General features: G+C 41.2%; 1 protein-coding gene across 3 annotated transcripts in view; it reads right to left on the reverse strand.

The window, feature by feature from the left end:
* ABLIM1 (actin binding LIM protein 1) overlaps window positions 1-23,562 on the reverse strand; it is a 215,909-nt gene that overhangs the window by 155,925 nt on the left and 36,422 nt on the right. The window contains exon 2 of one of the 3 annotated variants that reach the window (XM_081328193.1): window positions 14,483-14,723. The exons of the other annotated variants lie outside the window; for them this stretch is intronic. Within the exon in view, the coding sequence (XP_081184319.1) occupies window positions 14,483-14,555 (73 nt within the window). The 5' untranslated portion in view covers window positions 14,556-14,723. The remainder of the gene's footprint in view (window positions 1-14,482; window positions 14,724-23,562) is intronic. 3 annotated transcript variants of the gene reach the window in all.

The raw sequence follows: 23,562 nt of genomic DNA on the forward strand, positions 1-23,562 counted from the left end.
CACACACACAAACGCATGAGGGGGAGAAACAACACTGGACTGCCGCCACCTCTGCCAGCCCTGCAAGCCTCTGCCACCCCGGCGTTGGTGGTCGAGCTCTTCGGAGCCGGCAGAGAATCTCCCGCAGGAGGAGGTTGCGGCTTTCTCTCTTGCTTCGGACTGCAAGGATTTAAACTCCAGGGGTAGTGGGGGGGCTCGCGGACACAGATGGGCTCAAGTGGAAGCCAAGCAGCCCACCCGAATCTGGGGTTCTGGACGGAGTGGCCGGTGGTGCGTTTCAAAAAGCAGAAAAGTTGGATTTTGAACATTTCAGCAGCGCATCTGCACCCGCTGCTTTTAGAAAGTACGAGGACCGGCAACTCCACTTCTCGGCTGATGCAGCGGGAGGCCCAGCCTCTCTTCAAACTCAGCGCCCGTGGCGGGGCTGGATCCGCCACCCGAAAGACTCTCGGGTGGCGCTTCCATGACGCAAAGCGCTTCGCTCCGCACACGGAAGGAAAAAGGTCGGCCCTCCAGCTGCGACCCGTCCGGCGGGCGCTCCTGCTTTGCGGCTCTCGACGTCGCTGCCGGGAAGCCTCCGCAGTCGTGGAGGAGCGAAAGGCAGTGGCAGCACCTCCCCACGGCGGAGGCTCCCCGGCGTGTCCCTGCACCGGTCTCCCCCGCCGGCCGTGGGTCAAGCAGGCTATGCTTCCCCGGGCGCTGCAACGGCACCCGTCCTCCCCAGCGAGTCTTCACTACCTGGCCCCTGCAGAATCGCAGCGGCGCCCCCGGAGAAGCCGACCCCGAGGCTGCGGCCGATTTTTCCTTCTCCAGGCCTCTGCCGCCCAGAGTGTTGTTTCTCCCCTCGTGCGTGTGTGTGTGTGTGTGTGTCAGACCCGTAGGAATGGCTAGTAAAGGTGGCGGCAGTCCGGCATTTGCGTTTCTCTGTGTGTCAAGCCCCGTGGGCCCGACACACAGGAAGGGGGGGAATGCCGGAATGCCGCTTCCCTACCAGCCATTCCCGTGGGTCTGACACACACACGCACGCACGAGGGGGAGAAACAACGCTGGACTGCCGCCACCTCTGCCAGCCCTGCAAGTCTGCTTGCAGGGCTGGCAGAGGTGGCGGCAGTCCAGCGTTGTTTCTCCCCCTCGTGCGTGCGTGTGTGTGTGTGTGTGTGTGTCAGACCCGCAGGAATGGCTGGTAAAGGTGGCGGCAGTCCGGCATTTGCGTTTCTCTGTGTGTCAAGCCCCGTGGGCTCGACACACAGGAAGGGGGGGAATGCCGGAATACCGCTTCCCTACCAGCCATTCCCGTGGGTCTGACACACACACGCACGCACGAGGGGGAGAAACAACACTGGACTGCCGCCACCTCTACCAGCTCTGCCGCTCCCTTCTCTCAGCAGCCTGGCCCGAACGAAGGGACAGTTCTTTTTTTTGTTCACTGGAGTATAAGTCGAAGTGGATTTTTTCAGCCCAAAAAGTGGGCTGAAAAATTCGGCTTATACTCAAGTATATACGGTACATTAGCTACAAAACAAATATATCACTTTCTTTTTGATAGCATTCTTTTTCTGAGACTAATATGCCTTTTCAAGGACTAATATGTCCTATCTGAAAAGGAAGCAACCAGTTTGGAAACTGGGATTGTGAGAAACAAACAATATTTTTTTTCCTTTTTCTTTTCTTGTTCAAAGCACAAAAGATCAATAAAATGGAGGGTTCAATAACTGCCAGGAAATCAAGGTGCTGACTTACTCCTTACTAGTGTTACCACTAACATCTTTATTATGAGGCAGAAAATACGTATTGAAATTTTCTCAAGGCATAGGACAATTTAATATAAAGTGACCAATGAATCGCTCTGGAAGGAAGAGGCTGAGATGAAGGATGTGGAAACTTCAGAATGGAATGGATCTTCACTGGGAAAGGCCTGCAGCCATACGTAAATCTGTGCTTGGCTGGTAAGGGAGTGAATACTGCTGTAGCGGGTAACGCAATTAGAGACCTTTTTTTCTATAGATCTTGTAAATGCCCAGAATAACACTGTAGGCCAAGCTTTTGGCCCCTAGTAGGAGGAATATAAAATGTCCTGCATAAAGGGTGAGTTGAACCTCAGAGATACCTGAAGGTGATTCTGTCTCGTGGTCTGGACTGTTCTTCACCGAGTCACCCACCACCTGCCCTGTTTGGTTGACAAGGCAGGAATACTTGTGGCCTTTCTGCCACTCCTTTGCCAACACACTTAGGCGACTGGCAGTGGCGAAGTTGCACTTCCCTTGTTCCTTGACCCGCTCAGTAGCAAAGGAGAGCCAATTAATCTTTTCGCCATCACACTCCCAGATCACATCCAGTGGCCACTCGTAGTGGAAGCCCTGGACCAGGCACACCAGGGTGATGCGCTTTTTGTGGCATAAAGGGCTCAGGAGAACGACGCTTGGTGGTGGCTGATTGTCACAATTTGGATCTGTGACCAGGACCTGCATTCCGGTGGGGGCGAAGTGAGCTTGTTCTCACAGCGCTGCAGTCTTTCCGGGCACCTTTTTACTAGTGTTACCAATAATTCATCTGTCAATAAGCTCTCTCACTCTCTTTTGCTCTCATAGATTTAAAAGTTTTTAAAAGTTAGTTGCTTCAAGAAGATGGCACAGATTGACTACAAACAAAAGCAACAATGGTGCATTATAAAATATGGAAGACCTGCAAACAAGAACTGGTGGGATCATAAAATAGACAAAGTTATAAAAAAAATGAAGAAGCTAAAGTATGATGGGACTTAAAATTCAAACAGGCAAGAACTTGCCACACATTATCCCAGACAACTGTTGTAAGAAAGTTTTTTTTAAAAAAAGTCTGGATACTGGATGCAGCAGTGCCTGGAAACAGCAGCAACCCAGTAACTTCAAAAACAGGTTAACTCACTCATATTTTGGATCCATTCATTAAAATCAGGAGTGAAAATTTCTTTCCAGAGTATCCTTTTTGTCAGACCCAAGACAGGGCTCCTCATGAGATGATAAATTCTGTTTTAGGAATATAGTTCCACATCTGATTAAGATTCTTAACTATAATATTTCTTCCCCCAAATTGTAAGGACAACTTAGTCAAAATAAAGGCTGAACAAGCTCATATAGTTCATTGGGACTTTCTTGAAGTTTTGTCATTCCAAATTTATAATAATTAGGAATTATTACACCAGTTCTTAGATGTTAGTCCTAAAAGAACTTATGCAAGTAACAATAAAATTCTGAAGAATGAATCATATTAACTTTTGGAGTACAACTTTAAGTTGTCCGAAAGCCATTTGTGAATTAAACAAAAAATGGAAATGCAAAGTTATTCAGTTTAACTCTCTCTATAGTCTTCTAATTTCATTTTCAACCACATGAGAGAAGCATCAAAGAAAAAAAACAAAGATGATTAGAGGACTGGAGACTAAAACATATAAGGAATGGCTGCTGGAATTGGGTATGTCTAGTTTAAAGAAAGAAGGGACGCGGTGGCTCAGTGGGTTAGGACGCTGAACTTGTCGATCGGAAGGTCGGCAGTTTGGCGGGTCGAATCCCGAGTGCCGCGTAGCAGAGTGAGCGCCTGTTACTCGTCCCAGCTTCTGCCCACCTAGCAGTTCGAAAACACGTAAAAATGCAAGTAGAAAAATAGGGACCACTACGGTGGGAAGGTAACAGCGTTCCGTGCGCCTTTGGTGTCTAGTCATGCCGGCCACATGACCACGGAGACGTCCTTGGACAAGCACTGGCTCTTCGGCTTTGAAACGGAGATGAGCACCGGCCCCTAGAGTCGGAAACGACTAGCACGCATGTGCGGGGGAACCTTTACCTTTACCTTTAGTTTAATGAAGAGAAGGGTGAGGGGTGACATGATAGCAGTGTTCCAATATCTCAGGGGCTACCACAAAGAAGAGGGAGTCAAGCTATTCTCCAAAGCACCTGAAGGCAGGACAAGAAGCAACGGATGGAAACTAATCAAGGAGAGAAGCAACCTAGGAGAAACTTCCTGACAGTTAGAACAATTAACCAGTGGAACAACCTGCCTCCAGAAGCTGTGAATGCTTCAACACTGGAAGTTTTTAAAAAGAGACTGGACAGCCATTTGTCTGAAATGGTATAGGGTTTCCTGCCTGAGCAGGGGGTTAGACTAGATGACCTCCAAAGTCCCTTCCAACTTTACTATTATGATTATGAAACCCTCCATGTATCATGAGGCAAAACATTAAGCAAGCAAATAAAGAAAAAACTGCTATTCAACTGGTGTGAAAGAATGTAAACCTGACCTTGGGAAGAAGTGAGCAAACTGTTTATGGGAGGACTTACAGAAAAAAATATTCAGGAAAGGATAAGAAACAAACTTAAAATACCTTGTCCTTGCCCACTTGAAGTACTGACAACTGATCACAGAAACTAGCTTTCATAATTAAATAAGTCCAGTAAACCATGCCAAATATAGGCAGACTGCAGTCCTACATAATCACAGAACTGAAAAACAAGCTTTAAAATGGCCAGTACGGTACTGTATGAACAAGATGTAGATTTAAAAACACTTATCAGGCAACATTCATTCTTGTATGCATGTATTTCTATTTAAAGGCATTGCTAATGGCATTAAAGACAGGAAAACAGAGTAGGAGGCAGTAATATTTGTCAGGTAGAATTATCTTTTATATCTTATTATGATTTCATTTTGTTTAGGCTGTCAAGAAAGATTTTCCTTTTGGCTGTGTGGGAAGTCCTAGTGAGAAATTTAGGAGAAGCCAAAGTAACTTGTTTACTTTTGTGCAAGAAGAATCATGGAATCAAGTCTTCCAATCCCTAAATAGCATAAGGTTTCATATATAGGCTCAGCAGTAACTTATCAATACCTCCAGATGTTTAACCCTTAGTTACAGGGGTGTCAAACTGCCGGCCTGCGGGCTGATTGCATCATGTGGACGCACCCAATCCAGCTCCGGCAATGCAAAAAAAGTCACGATACGTCAAGACACATCATGTGATGCAGCAAGTTTGACACCCATGCCTTAAAATATTCTTTATTAGAATATTCTTTATGGGCCAAGTGTTGGACACACACAAGGAATTTGGACACACACAAGGAATTTGGACACACACAAGGAATTTGTCTCCAGTGCATAAGCTCTCAGCATACATACAAACAACAAAGTAATATGAGATACCAATAACAGAAGGTGATAGGAAAAATGAAAAGGATAACAGTAATACAGCCACACTACAGGGGGTAAATATACTTAGACATAAGACAGTGCTGTGATGTTCAGCACAGTGATGGCATGAGGGGAAAAAACTGTCTCTGGGTCTAGATGTTTGGGGATGCAACGTTTCTCCTGAGGGGAAGAATTGAAACAGTTTATGTCCAGGATGAGAGGGTCTGAGGAATTCAAGTTTCAACACCTCCAGTGTGTAGAGTATTCCAAGTGTGTAGATTGCAAACTCACTGATAAGATGTTGTGTGCATTGGGTAAAGATACATAACAAAAATGGAGATGGATATGGTATGGCCACAGTGACAATGTTAGAATTTGTCCATCAATGGAGGATTCACTGAGATATAAAGATTCATGGTAACAGCAGGAACACAATTCCTCTGCTGCTATGTATCTATGTTTTTTCTGATGGCTACATCAATGAACTGAATAATTTGGAAGGCCTTGAGTACATGTATCTAGATAAAGTAACATAAAGATGCATTGGAAGAGAAAAGAAGTGATTTTAGGTGTCATATATATTTAGAAAATTCTGTATATTTGTGTTCAAGCTCCAAATGGTAAAGCTAAAAGTTGGTGCAGTAATAAGGGAATGATAGCAGAAAATGGAAATATGAAAATAAGCACACTATAAGTCACGTTCTGTTTTATAGGAAAAGACATTTAATGGTAGATTTCAATTTAAATCTAAGAGATTCACATTCTGGCCATATGGACATTCCTGTCTTATCAGTTAAGAGAATAATCTCTTCACCAGTTCACACAAAGTCTAAAAATAAAAGACTGAAAAAGTTCCCTAACAAACTGAGAGGCAAACTAGATTCTAAAGTAAAATAAAATTCAGTTCTGTAATCCTAGCCTCTTCTCTTTCAGTACATCTTACTTAAAAATTGTTTTCTGCTGGTTGAGTCTTTGTTGTTGTTGTTGTTGTTATTGAAATGTGCTATCAAGAACCTAACAGGGAAGATGGATAGAACTGCTATTATCCTGAAGTAAGACAGTCTCAAAAAATAATTAATGAAGATAAAAATCTCAACTTGCAATCCTTCTTATGGATCATAAAATATCAAGAAAATAATCCCCAAAGAAAAGCTCTCAATTACTCCAGTGCCAAATTCCCTTGGCATTCATTCATTCATTCTTATAGTTTAAAGGCTGCATGTTTCCAAATGACTTTGAATAGCTTATATTTAAAAATAAGAGAAAAATAACAAATCTTATCATTTAAAAGACAAATAATAAATATATCATTCCTCACCATTTTTCAGGGGTTTAACAAGCACCCTACCCTATTTTATAGGAGAAATATACAAGTCAGGAAAGCTGCTAAGATCTTTGAGTCTCATAATGATCACTTTGCTAAGACAATATGAAGATACCGCCAATGCTTGGCACAGAAAACCTAGGCATAGGTTAGTAAGAAAAGACTACTGTCTTTTATTGAATCACAAACTGGAACATAAATATGAATTGGAAGTAATGAAGTTTGATTGCTGCAGGCCCCATTTGCACGGTGCTATACAAATCTTTTGGAGTATATCCAGAATATCTCCAGTCTTATAGATCAGCCTTGCTAAAGAGAATTATGTACAGTATGTTACATCCAATGAGAGATCAACGGAGCAACGTCAGGCATGATGACACAAAGCAATGGAAAATGTCAGACCACTGGCTACCAAGTATTGGCATGTTGAATCATGTTTAGTATGGTCAAATGTAGTCCAGAGTCACAGGAAGGAGGGATCCCTTCACAGAAAGCTAAGAGACAACTTAGCTTGGAATCTTTGGTATGCAGGAAGAGGTTGAAGGTAGATAACCCCCACTTCAGCAGTATACAGGCTGTATATCTAGTAGTTATTACGAGAAGTGTTTTGGTCTGGTAAGATTTTTATCTATAGATAAACAACAATAAAAAATACACTGAAGAAACTCCTTGTGTTGTTCTTGGTGTCTTAAGCCAGACATTAGAAATTTGGAACCTCAATAAACACAGAGCTGAAGGGCACAGCTATTGCTGTGTTTTCTATAAAATCTAAGAGGTTCTGAGCACAGTTCTTACATTGCCACATAATCCAGTATGTGAATTACACAGAACATAATGAAAAGGTTTAAGGCAGCTCAGGGCATTGAAACTGTATGCACAGTTCATTGAAAAGTGCCAATACGTACCAAGCACAGTTGTGTGGTTCTGAGACTTTACCAAAAACTTTTCAAATATCACTCTACACACACCCATGTTTAGTCAACATATAGCAAAGACATTTGGAATATGTAAAACCCTGTTTACAAGACAGTGTCAGTAAATCAATATTAGATTCAGTATCTATTTAATTGTTGTTGTTGTTAGTTGCGAAGTCGTGTCCGACCCATCGCGACCCTATGGACAATGTTCCTCCAGGCCTTCCTGTCCTCTACCATCTTCTGGAGTCCAGTTAAGCTCACGCCTACTGCTTCAGTGACTCCATCCAGCCACCTCATTCTCTGTCGTCCCCTTCTTCTATTGCCCTCAATCTTTCCCAGCATTAGGCTCTTCTCCAGTGAGTCCTTCCTTCTCATTAGGTGGCCAAAGGATTTGAGTTTTAGCTTCAGGATCTGGCCTTCTAAAGAGCAGTCAGGGTTGATCTCCTCTAGGACTGACCGGTTTGATCACCTTGCAGTCCAAGGGACTCGCAGGAGTCTTCTCCAGCACCATAGTTCAAAGGCTTCAATTCTTTGGCGCTCAGCCTTTCTTATGGTCCAGCTTTCACTGCCATACATTGCAACTGGGAAGACCATAGCCTTGACTATACGCACTTTTGTTGACAGGGTGATGTCTCTGCTTTTTAGTGTGCTGTCTAGATTTGCCATGGCTTTCCTCCCCAGGAGCAAGCGTCTTTTAATTTCTTGGCTACAGTCCCCATCTGCAGTGATCTTGGAGCCCAGGAAAATAAAATATGTCACTACTTCCATTTCTTCCCCATCTATTTGCCAGGAATTGAGAGGGCCAGATGCCATGATCTTGGTTTTCTTAATGTTTAGTTTCAACCCAAGTTTTGCACTCTCCTTCTTCACTCGCAACAAGAGGCTCTTTACTTTCTGCCATTAGAGTGGTATCATCTGCATATCTTAGGTTGTTGATGTTTCTTCCGGCAATCTTAATTCCAACTTTTGATTCATCTAGCCCTGCCTTTCTCATGATGTGCTCTGCATATAAGTTAAATAGGCAAGGCGACAGTATACAGCCTTGCCAGACTCCTTTCCCAATTTTGAACCAATCAGTGGTTCCGTGTCCAGTTCTCACTGTTGCTTCTTGGCCTGCATATAGGTTTCTCAAGAGACAAATAAGATGGTCTGGTATGCCCATCTCTTTAAACAAACTTGCCACAGTTTGTTATGATCCACACAATCAAAGGCTTTAGCATAGTCAATGAAGCAGAAGTAGATTTTTTTCTGGAACTCTCTAGCTTTCTCCATGATCCAGCGTTTGTGTATATTTATCCATTATTGTAGAGGAAATTTATGAATACAATATTCTTTAATATAGAGTATCTCAAAGCCTTTGGTTGTTTCATTTCCCAAGTAAAACAATCTCACATCTTAAAAATATCCTTCACAGGGTCAGTTATGTTTTCATTTTCAACTATTAGCCTTGACTATACGCACTTTTGTTGACAGGGTGATGTCTCTGCTTTTTAGTGTGCTGTCTAGATTTGCCATGGCTTTCCTCCCCAGGAGCAAGCGTCTTTTAATTTCTTGGCTACAGTCCCCATCTGCAGTGATCTTGGAGCCCAGGAAAATAAAATCTGTCACTACCTCCATTTCTTCCCCATCTATTTGCCAGGAATTAAGAGGGCCAGATGCCATGATCTTAGTTTTCTTAATGTTTAGATCTATTTAATACTGAAGTCTAATTCACATCCTATTCACAATTCCATAACACTTGATATATAAAAATGAGATTTTTTTTTTTATTGCATTTATATCCCGCCCTTCTCCGAAGACTCAGGGCGGCTTACAAGCTTAGCAGTAGCCTTCATTCTATGTATATGCCTGCTTGTTAGGGCTTTCACACACACACCCCAAGCGGCATTATTACAAAGTCAGCTTAATTGCCCCCAACAATCTGGGTCCTCATTTTACCTACCTCTGAAGGATGGAAGGCTGAGTCAACCTTGAGCCTGGTGGGATGCGAACCTGCAATAATTGCAGGCAGCTGGTGTTACTTAAGGAGGCATTAGCCTACTGCTCCACCAAGGCTCTTATGATGGAGATGATGGTAGGAAGAGAAGAATAAGGCTTCAAGAATTCTGCCCCTTTCTGAAGTGCAAAGACTCTAAACCTGGCCCCTCTTAACACCTCCCTTAAGTACAGCTAGAGTTTCCACCACAATGATTGATTGCAAAAAACAATATCTAAGTATTTGAAGGAAGATAGTTCTATGTGATGGGCATTAACTGATCACTTAAGTTTGATATTTCTTTTGCCAAAGATCACTGCTCTTTGTTTTGGCATGGTTTATCCTCAAACTTTACTTTTCACAATAGTCAACCTATCTGTTCTACAACCTTTTACATTTCTATTTTTCTTTTAGTTCTTAATGATAAGTAGATGGAGTGTGGGGGAAGGGAGATTCTAGCACTTGGTTAGAGCAGCCATTATGGCCTTGGAAAAAATATTCAAATGTCATAATATATTTATACTTAACAAAGCTCAGAATCATACAAATATGGCATTCCCTGTGACAATCTATGGGGGAAAAGTTAGTCCTTAAAGAAGCAGCATAGGAAGAATATTGATTTCTTTGATCTTTGATATTGGAGAAGACTTCCCATTATATCATGGACAGCCAAGAAAACAAACCGATGGATAATTGAACAAATGGACCCAGAGTTCTCATTGAGGCACAAATGGCCAAGCTCAAATTATCTTACTTCAGACACATTATGCAAATACCCTGCATAATGAGGAAAGAATCTAATGCTAGAAAAAGTGAGATGAAGGGTGGAAGGAAAGAAAAAAAAGGACAACCAACAGAAAGATTAATGGTTGATGAGTGTATCGTTAGAAGAATTGAAATAATAATTTTAGAATACACCAGGGTGGAGAACAACTAACTACATCTATGTGGTTGCTAGTTTAGTATGATTTGATGCACATAATTTTTTTCATCATCCTTTCATTGAAAAAAAAATCCACATACTGTTTTAATAATGGAGCTTATCCAACACAGAATGGAGCTTATCCTAAAGTTTTTCTAGTTCAAAGGACAATTACTGGCATTTGCACTTCAAATATTTCATTCCAGAGTGATAACGTATTTTCTGGCATATAAGACGATTTTTTAACCCATGAAAATCTTCTCAAACGTTGGGGGTCGTCTTATACGCCGGGTCGTCTTATACGCCGGAAAATACTATTCACCTCTCTGATCTTTTCTGCTGGACAGCGGGATCGCTGGGTGAATGGAGGTAGGCGATGGCGACCCGTGGTTAAGCAGCCAACAGCGAACGGGTGATGGAGGGCAAACTCTCGTTAGATCATGGGGCGGCTGCTGCAGCTGCCGCCATTGCTCTCTCTAGGACTGGCCATGCTGGCGCTTCCAATGCTGGCTGTCAGGTCCCCGACGAGAGGACGAGCAGGCAGTCCCCAGAGGCGCGCCGCTCAACAGTAGGAAGGGAGAACCTTTGCTCCCGCCGAGGCACCGCCTGACCCGCGCCGACCAGAAGAATCGCTTGCCCAGTCACGGAGTGCGGAACTGAGAGCAGCAGCGCACCAAGCGAGAGAGCTCAGAGGAAAGAAGGCGGGGAAGGAGCAAAGCTGGGCAAATCACAGAGCAGGCGGAGCAGGGAAACGTTACAGGGGGAAAAGGGGGCGGGGTTTAAAAGGCGAGGTGGGCGGGACGTGGAGACGTTCTGTTAGAAGTAATGAAGGAGCCTCCGGGCGCTTTCTGGATCGGATTGTGCGAACTGAGGGTGCCGCTACAGTCCTCGTGTTTCCCAGGGTTGCCTGTCGTGCCAGAGGTATTCCCTGTAGCTCCAGATTCTTTAGCTCCCCACTTTCCTTAATTCAGGTGAATTTTGTGCTCTGTGGAGAAACATTAATACGCAAATGCCATTTGTTTAACCGTGTAAAGCTCGGGGGAAACCTTGGTATTTGGGAATGGAAAGGCTTAAGCCTTTTCATTTCTGTTTTATGCACGGGCTGGGAGGGTCACGAAGTTTACCTCTTTTATTTTAGCAACATTGTGGCACTTATAAAAAAGGGTACTAACGCTAAACGAGTTGTTAATATGCAGATTGTGTGCCAGGAAGTGAAATATTGAGTTATTAGCCCAAACCCTATAATTTAACATGAAAAGTAGGGGGTCGTCTTATACGCCGGGTCGTCTTATACGCCGGAAAATATGGTAATTCATATTTACATGGAGCAGACATCTGGAGTAGGTGAGTAATCAATATGCAAACTCCCTTCTGACTAATTTTAGCTTTTAATGTCTTATAGTTTATCTCCACTTTTAATGAGGATTTAAATAGGAAATGTACATGCTGGAAAGTATTGTGGAAGCCTCCAAAATACTCTTATTTCTTAATCATGCTGTTATATTCCAGGTAGCCCAGGTGGGGATACTCTTTAAGGGATTATGCTGGACTATTTAGCTACCAACTATTTAGCTACCAACTTGTCAGCTTCCCTGAAGTCCATAAAAGACCATTTAGATACCCATTAGGGATATGGCAGCCCTATTTCAGCTGTAGATTTGTGGCTTTTCTTGGGGGGGGGAGGAGTGGGAACTCTTCAGACCAATTTCCAACCTTAAAGCTTTCTCAAAAAAAAACAAACCCTTTTTTGGTCCCTTGTTATTATCTTTTGGCATTATACGTTGATTCTAAGGTAGAAATGGGAGCAGAAGGATTCCGAGAAAGAACACCTCCATTACAATCTTAAAAGCACGGCACCCCATTTCAAAGTAGGCTGAAATCCCACAAAGTTTAGTCACTGTCCTAATACAAAATCAGGGCTACAGCAGCCCACTATTGCTTTCCTGGGATGTTCTTAAATTTTAAAGTCTGGATGTAGAGTTATATGTTGTTTACAAAGATGGCAATGAAGGGATGGAGAGAGTGATAAGAAGAATATTAAACATGACTTAATAAGATGCCTGCACCAGGACTATTTCACTACTGTTCTGACTAGCACTGGTTCTCTAGGACATTAAGTGGAGATATTTCACATTTTCCTCTAACTGAAGAGAAGAGTGATCAACAGTGAACTGGTATTTTCACATGCAATACATACGGTACATCCTGTACGCTGTTCCATAGATATTGAACTATTTTCCCCATTTTTTCTTATTTAACAACACATTTCTAGAAGTGGCTGATCTCTAGGGAAAACTGCAATCCCAACTATTAACTGACTAAACTATCAGTAAGCATTAACCTGAAAAAACTAATGACCCTTCATCAATTGCATTGGGAAAAAATCTCACCAAGTTTATAATAACATCATTCATTCCTAAGGTAATAACCTCTAATTTAAGGCATATAGATATAACTAACTTTTCCACAAAGAAAAGGAAATAAAGCCTAAAGCACATTTCACCTGTATTCATACTATATTTTTTATGCCAGTTCAGTCAAAAGCAACCAAATTTTGGACCCTAAAATTAAAATTATGAAGCCTATTTGTAATTGCAGAACATTCTAACATGCATCCACTCATGTATCCATAAGAATATGCATCACTAAAGATGGGAGGGGAAAGGTTAGCTGAAGACAACATACTAAGGACTGTTTCTAATGCATGTGTTAGCACTATCTATATTGCAACACACTATTGATATGCATTGTAGATAATAAATAAAAGATTAATTTTTTTCAAGCACAATACAAAAAAAGCCCAAAAAAACTCTCAATAAGAAGCAATTATTGTGTCAATGATATGGAACAATGTCCATCAGATGTGACAACACAAGGAGAGTTTACCTAAGAGTTGCCAAGAATTCTTTAAATAATATTTCATTAAAGGCAGTCTCTGGATAATGAGGTTCGCCACACTGGTCTGGCTAGTTCTGTTTCAATAAAAACCTTTTAATTCAATTAATATGATCCTGTGCATGGTTTAGATCTTGTCAAAGATATCACAGTTACACAATTTACCTGTAAAGACTCTTTCCAAACTTCCCACTTATAAAAGACTGCGGTAGGCTTTTCTCTAACAAGCATATACATGTCAAGTGATTGTCATCATCAACATCATGCCTAAACAAATGCATTTCTCAACAGGGCATTAAAGAGAAAAAAGTGATCAGGTTGGACACACCTGTTCCTCAAAAACAATCTGCCCAAAGATCATCATACAAATCTCCATGATCTAGGCATAAAAATTCTGTACAAACACAACCAAGGCAAGAATTCTTTATCTCTGGGGATGAACATTAATCCTGATATATAAATTCCATTTCTCTTTTTGTTATGCTTGTCTCCCTAAGCCCACACATTTTTAAAAAGTGTTCTTGGAAACTGAAATTTTAAACAGAGCTCTGGTTAATTTATAGATTCATGAGCAAAGTGAACTATGCAGGGTCCTTGGTGCTCTCTGAGCTTGCTTGTTTTCTTCACTCTATATACAGAGTAAACTATATACAGAGCCAATACACAGCCTGCAAAATAAATACTTGTACTATCGTTTAAGTGCAAAACATTCCTCCTGGCTTTGCTAAACAGATTAATTAGTGCATTAAAGCAAAGAAGACCTATCAATTTCTTTATCTAGGTTATCCATATTTAAATAAGCCCAGGTGAATTCCTTTTCCAACTATGAATTCAATATATCCTGAAAACGTACACAATTCCTTCAGCAACAAGTTGGTGCAAAACAAAACTTAATCAGGCTAATTTCCTACCTTTCTTAGTTATCCCAACAGCATATTTTTTTTTTTAAAAAAGTGAATCAAACACATCAAATGCATGTATGAGATCTATCAAGTTCAATCTATCTCTATCTGTCTTTCTATCTCTCTCTCTCTTTCCTTATCCTGATAAGGCTATATACCATATGGAACCCAGACATCCATTTTTTAAAAAAAAACAACAGCATTTTCTTTCTGCACAGTTTGACTGGATACTAATATCCAGTCCAGTGACAGAATAACTCAAGTACTCTCTTCAGCTGAGCAAAACTTTCCTAATCAGCTTCCCGCTTGAAAAAATAACATCCTGGATACAATACAAATAATATGCCAGATAGCAAGGCATTTACATAGCAGAGCTTCTCGGGACAGACCTTGGCTGCTTGCAGAACTGTGGTTTATTTGTAGCGCCATTTGTTTTCTCCAGCTGCAATATCTCCCCGACATTAAAAAAAAAAGCTACAATTTCCTCCAAGTGCAGAAAGGAACAACTAGTCCCTTGAAGTGGCTGTTCTCCTTCTGGCTCTTCTCTCTCAATCCTTTGGCGAGTGTTCAGAGCAAGAGAGGAGTGGCCATGTCAAGCAGGGTGTGCTGCTGCTCCCATGTGCTGCAATGCTAAAAGAATAGAAAGCATTTGCTCTTAACAAATCTTACCTTAGTCATCCTCCATTCTGACTCAAGAGCACCTGCAGAAGGAGGGAGCTCTTTGCAGGTTGCAACATAAGCACTAAGAAAGCCAGTATTATTGATCCTGGAGTTCTTTAAGCAATGGTAAAGGGATTTGTAAGGGACGCGGTGGCTCAGTGGGTTAGGACGCTGAGCTTGTTGATCAGAAGGTCGGCAGTTTGGCGGGTCGAATCCCGAGTGCCGTGTAACAGAGTGAGCGCCTGTTACTCGTCCCAGCTTCTGCCAACCTAGCAGTTCGAAAGCACCTAAAAATGCAAGTAGAAAAATAGGGACCACTACGGTGGGAAGGTAACAGCGTTCCGTGCGCCTTTGGCGTCTAGTCATGCCGGCCACATGACCACGGAGACGTCCTCGGACAAGCGCTGGCTCTTCGGCTTTGAAACGGAGATGAGCACCGGCCCCTAGAGTCGGAGACGACTAGCACGCATGTGCGGGGGAACCTTTACCTTTACCTAAAGGGATTTGTGAATGATAGATCAGGCAATGTGGGAAGAATGGCCCACAAGACCAGATTGGTCCATTACAATAACAATCCACAATAGCCAAACTTGCTTGCTACCCAAAAGTGGGACTCTTTTATTTATTTATTTATTTATTTATTTATTAATGGGACTTATATCCCGCCCTATCTCCCGAAAGACTCAGGGCGGCTAACAACAACAATTTTAGTCCACTGCTCCACCAAACAAGACAAAAAAATGTAAGATTTTGAGGCTTGCATGTTAAATAAACCCTTTGCTGGATTTCTTCATTAATAGTGTTTCTTGCAAAAAAAAATAGTTTATTGAGAACTATGTCCTTGAATGACTACATGTGAAGCTTATAAATCTAGTACTGTACTGGTTTGGGGAAAGCCTAACAATTTAATGCTAGTTATCAAAATTATCAAGTTATAAAAACAAACAAAAAAGCTATTTATCTTTCTCAGCTATTATTGTTGTGCAGAAAAGTCATAATGGATGCTTTGAAACCCACCTTTATGTGCATAATGTGCCCTTGTGTGTACTACCAATTTTACATCCAAGTCACATCTCATTATTATTCTACTCACTACACTTCACATGCTCATATTAACTTCCACACAGAAAATAATGGTGAATTTTCAATTCACCTGACTACATTTTAACTGGATCTAAGCAAAGCCAAATTCATAGACACTTCTAGATAATTAATTCCAACCATAATTCAGTTATTAGTAATGGTTAGCAAATAACCACTGAAGTTATAGACTAGAACAATGAACAAGGGAGGGAAAGTTTCTCTTTAATGGACTTGTGGCAGGAAAGAGTTATTAATTGGGTAGGCTAATTCCATCTTCTGTATTCAACACAGAAATACATACACAGAATCTCATCTACTTTGTTGATGTTTTATAAAGCTGAAGTGGAGAAGTGATATAATATCTTGTCAAAAAGTACACGTATGGCATAACTATAGCTGATAGGAAAGATAGAAATGCCAATTCCTCTAGTAATTTCTCATGCACTGGTTAGTTGCCAAGGCCAAAGGCTAATGTTTTTTCCCATTACTTATTATATAAATAATTTCCCAGCAATAGAGTTGTTTTCCAGAAAGGTGGATCTTTGCATAATATAGCTGAAATAGGACAATCTGGTCATTTATGTCTCAAGTGAGAACTCTGGATTGATTTGTTTTATAAGCCACTGGTTTCTTTTCTTGGCTATCCAAGGTATTCTCAGGAAAATCACTGAATACCAAACAACAACAGTCAAACATTTGAACCATTATCTGGAGCTTGAATAAAAAGCAAGAAGTGCTTGCATCTATATCTCTACCTTTCATATCATCAGCTATTGTTATGCCATACAAGGAAAAAAGAAGAGAAAGAATAGCAGCAAGTTGGATGGACTCAATTACAGTGGTTATGGTGCACCATTGCAGGTGCTGGAGGATCAGGCTAGTGACAGATCATCATTAAGAAAATGCATCTATCTGGTCCCTAAAAGTTGACGCAACTCTGATGGCACATAATCAATCAATCAGTCCCCACAGACAAAAACACACAGTGACACAGTAAAAAAAGAACTCCATAGGGCAGGAAAACATGCTATGCAAGGAGAAGACCCCAGATTCAATTTCTAACATCTCAAAACAGAACTAGAAAAATATTTCTGCAATTGCCAGTAAATTGATAATATTATGGTAGACTAGCTCTGGTTTCACTTACTACAAGACAGCTGTCTACATTTTTATTTTCATTTCCCAAGTGTCAATGCCAACATATGATTTAGAATAAACTGTTTATAGTAGGGTTTAACTTCTTAAATAAGAAGTGCCAAAATTTGTTTGGAATCAATGGTTTGGATCTGGGAGAAAATTTAGTTTAATATATGCTACATGGATAACTTATATTTATATGTATTATTATTATTTTTATTTCACAGCTGCAATGTAAAAGAATTTTAAAACTATTTTCATTTCTTTCTCCATTAGCAAGAACTAGGCACCAAAAATCTTTTATATACATTTAGTATTAGTCAAACTAGCTCTACCTTCCTCCTGAAATGGGCCTGAATGTTCCCTTCTCCTATCACTTGTCTTTTAAACTCAAATATACATAGCGTTCATTAGCTTAATCATCCTTAGAGTTCTTCCATACCAATGTTTGCACTTACATGCAGATTCCCACACTTTTCTCCATGCCAAACAAGTGAAACCAACTTCCTTGATAGAGTAGATTAAAGAAAACTAAACAAAAGAATGGAGTGCCTGAAATATCTCAGCATTATTCAAGGACAACAAAGATTAAAAGGAAATTTTTGATGTTAATGTGAAAAAAAATTCATTGATCCTATCTGCTGGAAAACTATAATCACTTTCCAAACTCATAGCAATCTAGATCTAAAAGATTAACTTCTAGTTAAAAAAACAAATAAGCAAATTTTCTTTACTATTTTACTTATTGTTGAAGCAAACCATAGCATTTAATGGTTTGCTTCTCTATTGAGAAGAAGCACATTTTCTATCTCTCAGTATTTTCTTTTTTCTTTTTCCTTATATACCTTGAATTTTTGGAATGCTTGCCAGTCCCCTAATTAATATCCCATGCCGGTAAATATTAATAGGTATGAAGAGACAGCCCAACACCACCCTGAATTTCAAGTTGTCCTCGAACAACATGATGTAAGAATATGAAAACTGAAGCAGGCAAAAGACTCTTCTACATTCATTCATTCATTCATTCATTCATTCATTTATTTATTTATTTATTTATATACATATATACCGCCCTTCTCTCGTAGGACTCAGGGCGGTTCACAAGGTTTTTTAAAAACAATACAGCAAATTACAAAAAATTAAAAACAATTAAAATGATTACATTAACCTTGAAATAAAAACCCCAATTAAAATAGAATTAAAACCCCAATTAATACTCTCAGTCCAGGCCAGAGAGCTCAAAGAGCCAGGTCTTCAGGTCCCGGCAGAATGAGCAAAGGTCAGGGGCAGTCCTAAGCTCTATAGGCAGCTGGTTCCAAAGGGCCGGCGCACCCACAGAGAAGGCCCTCCCCCTGGGTATTGTCCGCCGGCAATCTTTTACCGGCGGTACCCTGAGAAGATCCTCCCTGTGGGAGCGCACAGGACGAAAGGAGCTTGATGCCGGCAGTAGGTGTTCCCTCAGATATCCCAGACCCAAGCCATTTAGGGCTTTATAGGTCATCACCAGCACCTTGAATCTCACCCGGAGGGCAACCAGAAGCCAATGCAGCTCACGGAGTAGAGGTGTTACATGGGAGTATCGGGAAACCCCCATCACAACCCACGCGGCTGCATTCTTCACCAGCTGAAGCCTCCGAGTGGTCCTCAAGGGCAGCCCCATGTAGAGAACGTTGCAGTAGTGCAATTGGGAGGTCACGAGCACATGAGTGACTGTGCGCAGGGCATCTCGGTCCAGGTAGGGCCGCAACTGGCGTACCAGGCGAACCTGAGCAAAGGCCCCCCTGGTCACGGCTCCTATATGGTCTTCAAAACTGAGCCGCGAATCCAGGAGGACGCCCAAGTTGCGAGCCCTATCGACGGGGGGGTAACACCTCACCCCCCATCATTAAAGATGGAATGGACTGGTTAGTCTGAGATGCCGGTATGCACAGCCACTCAGTTTGGCGGGATTGAGACGAAGCCTGTTTCTCCCCATCCAGACCTGGACCGCCTCCAGGCAACGGGACATCACGGCGAGGGCATCACTGGGTTGGTTCGGGGTGGAGAAAAAAAGTTGGGTATCATCAGCGTACTGATGATACCCCACCCCAAAACCACGAATGATCTCGCCCAGCGGCTTCATATAGATGTTGAACAGGAGGGGAGAGAGAACCGACCCCTGAGGAACTCCACAAACGAGAGACCTCGAGGCAGACCTCTGCCCTCCCGTCAACACCGATTGCGAGCGGCCCAGGAGATAGGAGGAGAACCACTGCAAGACAGTGCCTCCCATTCCCAACCCCTTGAGAAGCCGCAATAGGATACCATGGTCGATGGTATCAAAAGCCGCTGAGAGATCTAACAGAACTAGGACAGAGGAGCAACCCCTGTCCTGAGCCCGCCAGAGATCATTCACCAGCATGACCAATGCTGTCTCCGTGCTGTACCCGGGCCTGAAACCTGATTGGTATGGGTCCAGATAATCAGTTTCCTCCAGGAACAGAGGAAGCTGATGCGCCACCACTCTCAACAACCTTCGCCAGAAAGCGAAGGTTGGAGACAGGACGATAGTTGTTTAAAATCACTGGGTCCAGGGCAGGCTTCTTGAGAAGAGGCCTCACCACCGCCTCCTTCAAAGCGGCGGGGAAGACACCCTCACTCAAAGAGGCAGATATTACTGCCTGGAACCAGCTTCATGTCTCCTCCCGAGCCGCATAAATCAGCCAAGAGGGGCACGGGTCCAATAAACAGGTGGTGGAGCTCAGCCTCCCCATAATCCTGTCCACATCATCAGGGGAAACAGGATCGAACTCAGTCCAGATAACAGTCCATGATATACATAAAGTCTGGCAGCTCCCAGTATTCATACAAGGCACACACCAGATCAAACAGCTTGTACATTTCAATTGTGTCAATATTTTAGTCAGTCTTATGTACATGCTCTTTTCTCCAATAAAAAAGAACTCAATAGTGACAGAACAGTCCATATCTCAACATCTATGTTTCGTTTCGTCAGGACCTGAAAACTTGGCTCTTTGATCTACCTGGCCTGGACTGAGGGGTTTTAAGTTTTAAACTTTGTTTTAATTTGTTGGGCTAGTAATTAATTTAATTTATTTTAATTCCATTTCTATTTTAACTTTTATATTGTTTTTAAACTTTGCCCTGTAAACCGCCCTGAGTCCTTCGGGAATAGGGCGGTATATAAAACTAATTAAATAAATAAATAAATAAGCACATGCTGGTGATTATCACTGGAGCATCTCAAGCACAGGGACTTCTATGAGATAACTTCGAAGAACAGTCTATAGGCAAGGCAACCATATTACTATAAACAGATGCTTATGAATAATGTTAATACAGGTAGTCCTGGACGTACAACCACAACTGAGCCCCAAATTTCTGCTGCTAAGTGAGACAGTTGTTAAGTGAATTTTGCCCCATTTTACGTCCTTTCTTGTCACAGTTGTTAAGTGAATCACTGCAGTTGTTAAGTCACAGAGTGGTTAAATGAATCTGGCTTCCCCATTAACTTTGCTTGCTAAAAGGTCACAAAAGCTGATCACATGACCCCAGGACACTGCAACTGTCATAAATTGCCTACTGTTTGAATTTTTATCACATGACCAGGGAGATGCTGCAACAGTTGTGTGAAAAACAGCGAGATCACTTTTTTTAGTGCCGTTGTACCTTTGAACGGTCACAAAATGAACTGTTATAAATTGAGAACTACCTGTATCTAGATTGCCCATATTGTTATCACAGTAAAATATATTACATTTAATGAAACACTACTATACCAGGTATTTATTCACTTCCATAATAAAACTGGATTCAATATTTGGATTTAATACTGTGAAGGTGGCACAGTATAATATAAAGCTTGAAATTAAATTTAAACAGATCATTCAGCATATCACTCAAGCTGGACTATGTCAATAAAATGATGGTCTTTTCAAGGGAGAAGAATGACTGCCAAGAATAATTGTGTCTTCTAGCTTGTCTCAATTTACAACTGATAAATGGAGTAGAGAAACCTACCCTAATTCTTTAGCCACTAGAAATTACATACTTAGATGCAATTTCCATTTATGTGCTTAAGTATAAAGCACACATAAATGTACTGCAATTTTTTTTCAATAGTCCCCATTCATTACATCTTCTCTGATTGACCCAAGGGTTTAAGGACAATGTTCAAGATTACACAATAAAATTTATGCAATCATCAATATCAGCCAGCTAAAACCTTCAAAAGCACAGTTTCTCTCCAAAGTCTAAGCTCTAAAAAAGCACAACAGTTCAAAAATTTAAAAGCAATACCTAAATTCCTCAAATTAAAATTTCCTTCTGCTAAAAACAGCAAAATTAGTGATTGCTTCATTTTATATTAAAGCCTTCAGTCTTGACCATATGGCTGTACTATTTTTTTATGCTTTTTTATATTTGGGCACAGTTGGAATATCTGCCAGTTCTAATCACTTTTCTTTAGGTGACAGCAAGAAAGAGATAAGAGTGGATGTAACACAGATTTATTTAGAAAATCCTAGAAACATGAGCTGTATAAGGGAATTTTCTGCCAAGAAGTAGAAAGGGGAAATCAAACACTCTTTAACATTCTCTACTTAATCAACAGATACATTCTTCACTCCTGCATACCGATTATTTCTTTTGTTAGAAAAATGCTTTTGTTGAAGGACATGCTTGATTTTTTCTTCTTCTGTAAAATAAAATAAAAATACAAAATGGAAAGCACAATAAACCATGACAAAAATCAATACCAACTGAAAGGAAACAAAATAAAATAAAGCTCACCAAATCTAGTTTGTATTTTATTTTATCTGATGTTTGCAAGAAATAAAAAACCATATTTTATATTTTTGTATAGAATTGCTATTGTTTATACCAATTTCAAGTCAATTTTAGGTCAGTCTTGTCAAGTCAAGCCATGTCATTTTCTTGGAAATATTTTTGGAAGAGGGCTACCATGTTCCTATTCCTAGGGCTTCCATAGCGACTGCCCAAAGTCAACCAGCTAGCCTACAGCCCAAGGCAGGATTAAAACTCAAAATCTTCTGATTTCTTACATAAAGCCTTTAATCACTATACCAAACATGCTCTCATTTACTAATCTGTATTAAAATCACAATTCATATAGGCAATAAATGATTACTACATTTGTGTATTTGTTGTTGTTGTTGTTGTTGTTAGTTGCGAAGTCGTGTCCGACCCATCGCGACCCTATGGACAATGTTCCTCCAGGCCTTCCTGTCCTCTACCATCTTCTGGAGTCCATTTAAGCTCACGCCTACTGCTTCAGTGACTCCATCCAGCCACCTCATTCTCTGTCGTCCCCTTCTTCTATTGCCCTCAATCTTTCCCAGCATTAGGCTCTTCTCCAGTGAGTCCTTCCTTCTCATTAGGTGGCCAAAGGATTTGAGTTTTAGCTTCAGGATCTGGCCTTCTAAAGAGCAGTCAGGGTTGATCTCCTCTAGGACTGACCGGTTTGATCGCCTTGCAGTCCAAGGGACTCACAGGAGTCTTCTCCAGCACCATAGTTCAAAGGCTTCAATTCTTTGGCGCTCAGCCTTTCTTATGGTCCAGCTTTCACTGCCATACATTGCAACTGGGAAGACCATAGCCTTGACTATACGCACTTTTGTTGACAGGGTGATGTCTCTGCTTTTTAGTGTGCTGTCTAGATTTGCCATGGCTTTCCTCCCCAGGAGCAAGCGTCTTTTAATTTCTTGGCTACAGTCCCCATCTGCAGTGATCTTGGAGCCCAGGAAAATAAAATATGTCACTACTTCCATTTCTTCCCCATCTATTTGCCAGGAATTGAGAGGGCCAGATGCCATGATCTTGGTTTTCTTAATGTTTAGTTTCAACCCAAGTTTTGCACTCTCCTTCTTCACTCGCAACAAGAGGCTCTTTACTTTCTGCCATTAGAGTGGTATCATCTGCATATCTTAGGTTGTTGATGTTTCTTCCGGCAATCTTAATTCCAACTTTTGATTCATCTAGCCCTGCCTTTCTCATGATGTGCTCTGCATATAAGTTAAATAGGCAAGGCGACAGTATACAGCCTTGCCAGACTCCTTTCCCAATTTTGAACCAATCAGTGGTTCCGTGTCCAGTTCTCACTGTTGCTTCTTGGCCTGCATATAGGTTTCTCAAGAGACAAATAAGATGGTCTGGTATGCCCATCTCTTTAAACAAACTTGCCACAGTTTGTTATGATCCACACAATCAAAGGCTTTAGCATAGTCAATGAAGCAGAAGTAGATGTTTTTCTGGAACTCTCTAGCTTTCTCCATGATCCAGCGTTTGTGTATATTTATCCATTATTGTAGAGGAAATTTATGAATACAATATTCTTTAATATAGAGTATCTCAAGGCCTTTGGTTGTTTCATTTCCCAAGTAAAACAATCTCACATCTTAAAAATATCCTTCACAGGGTCAGTTATGTTTTCATTTTCAACTGTTTTGCAATAACAAATCTGGTAGATAAAAAAGCAAACAGAATTTAGATTTCTAGGAAAGAAATATGGTAGCGAACTGAAGATGGTGCCACTAAAAGTAGAAATGTCAATGTGGCAAAATGAAGCAGA

Source organism: Vipera berus, assembly GCF_964194415.1.
Source record: "Vipera berus genome assembly, chromosome: 5".
Lineage (NCBI taxonomy): Eukaryota > Metazoa > Chordata > Lepidosauria > Squamata > Viperidae > Vipera > Vipera berus.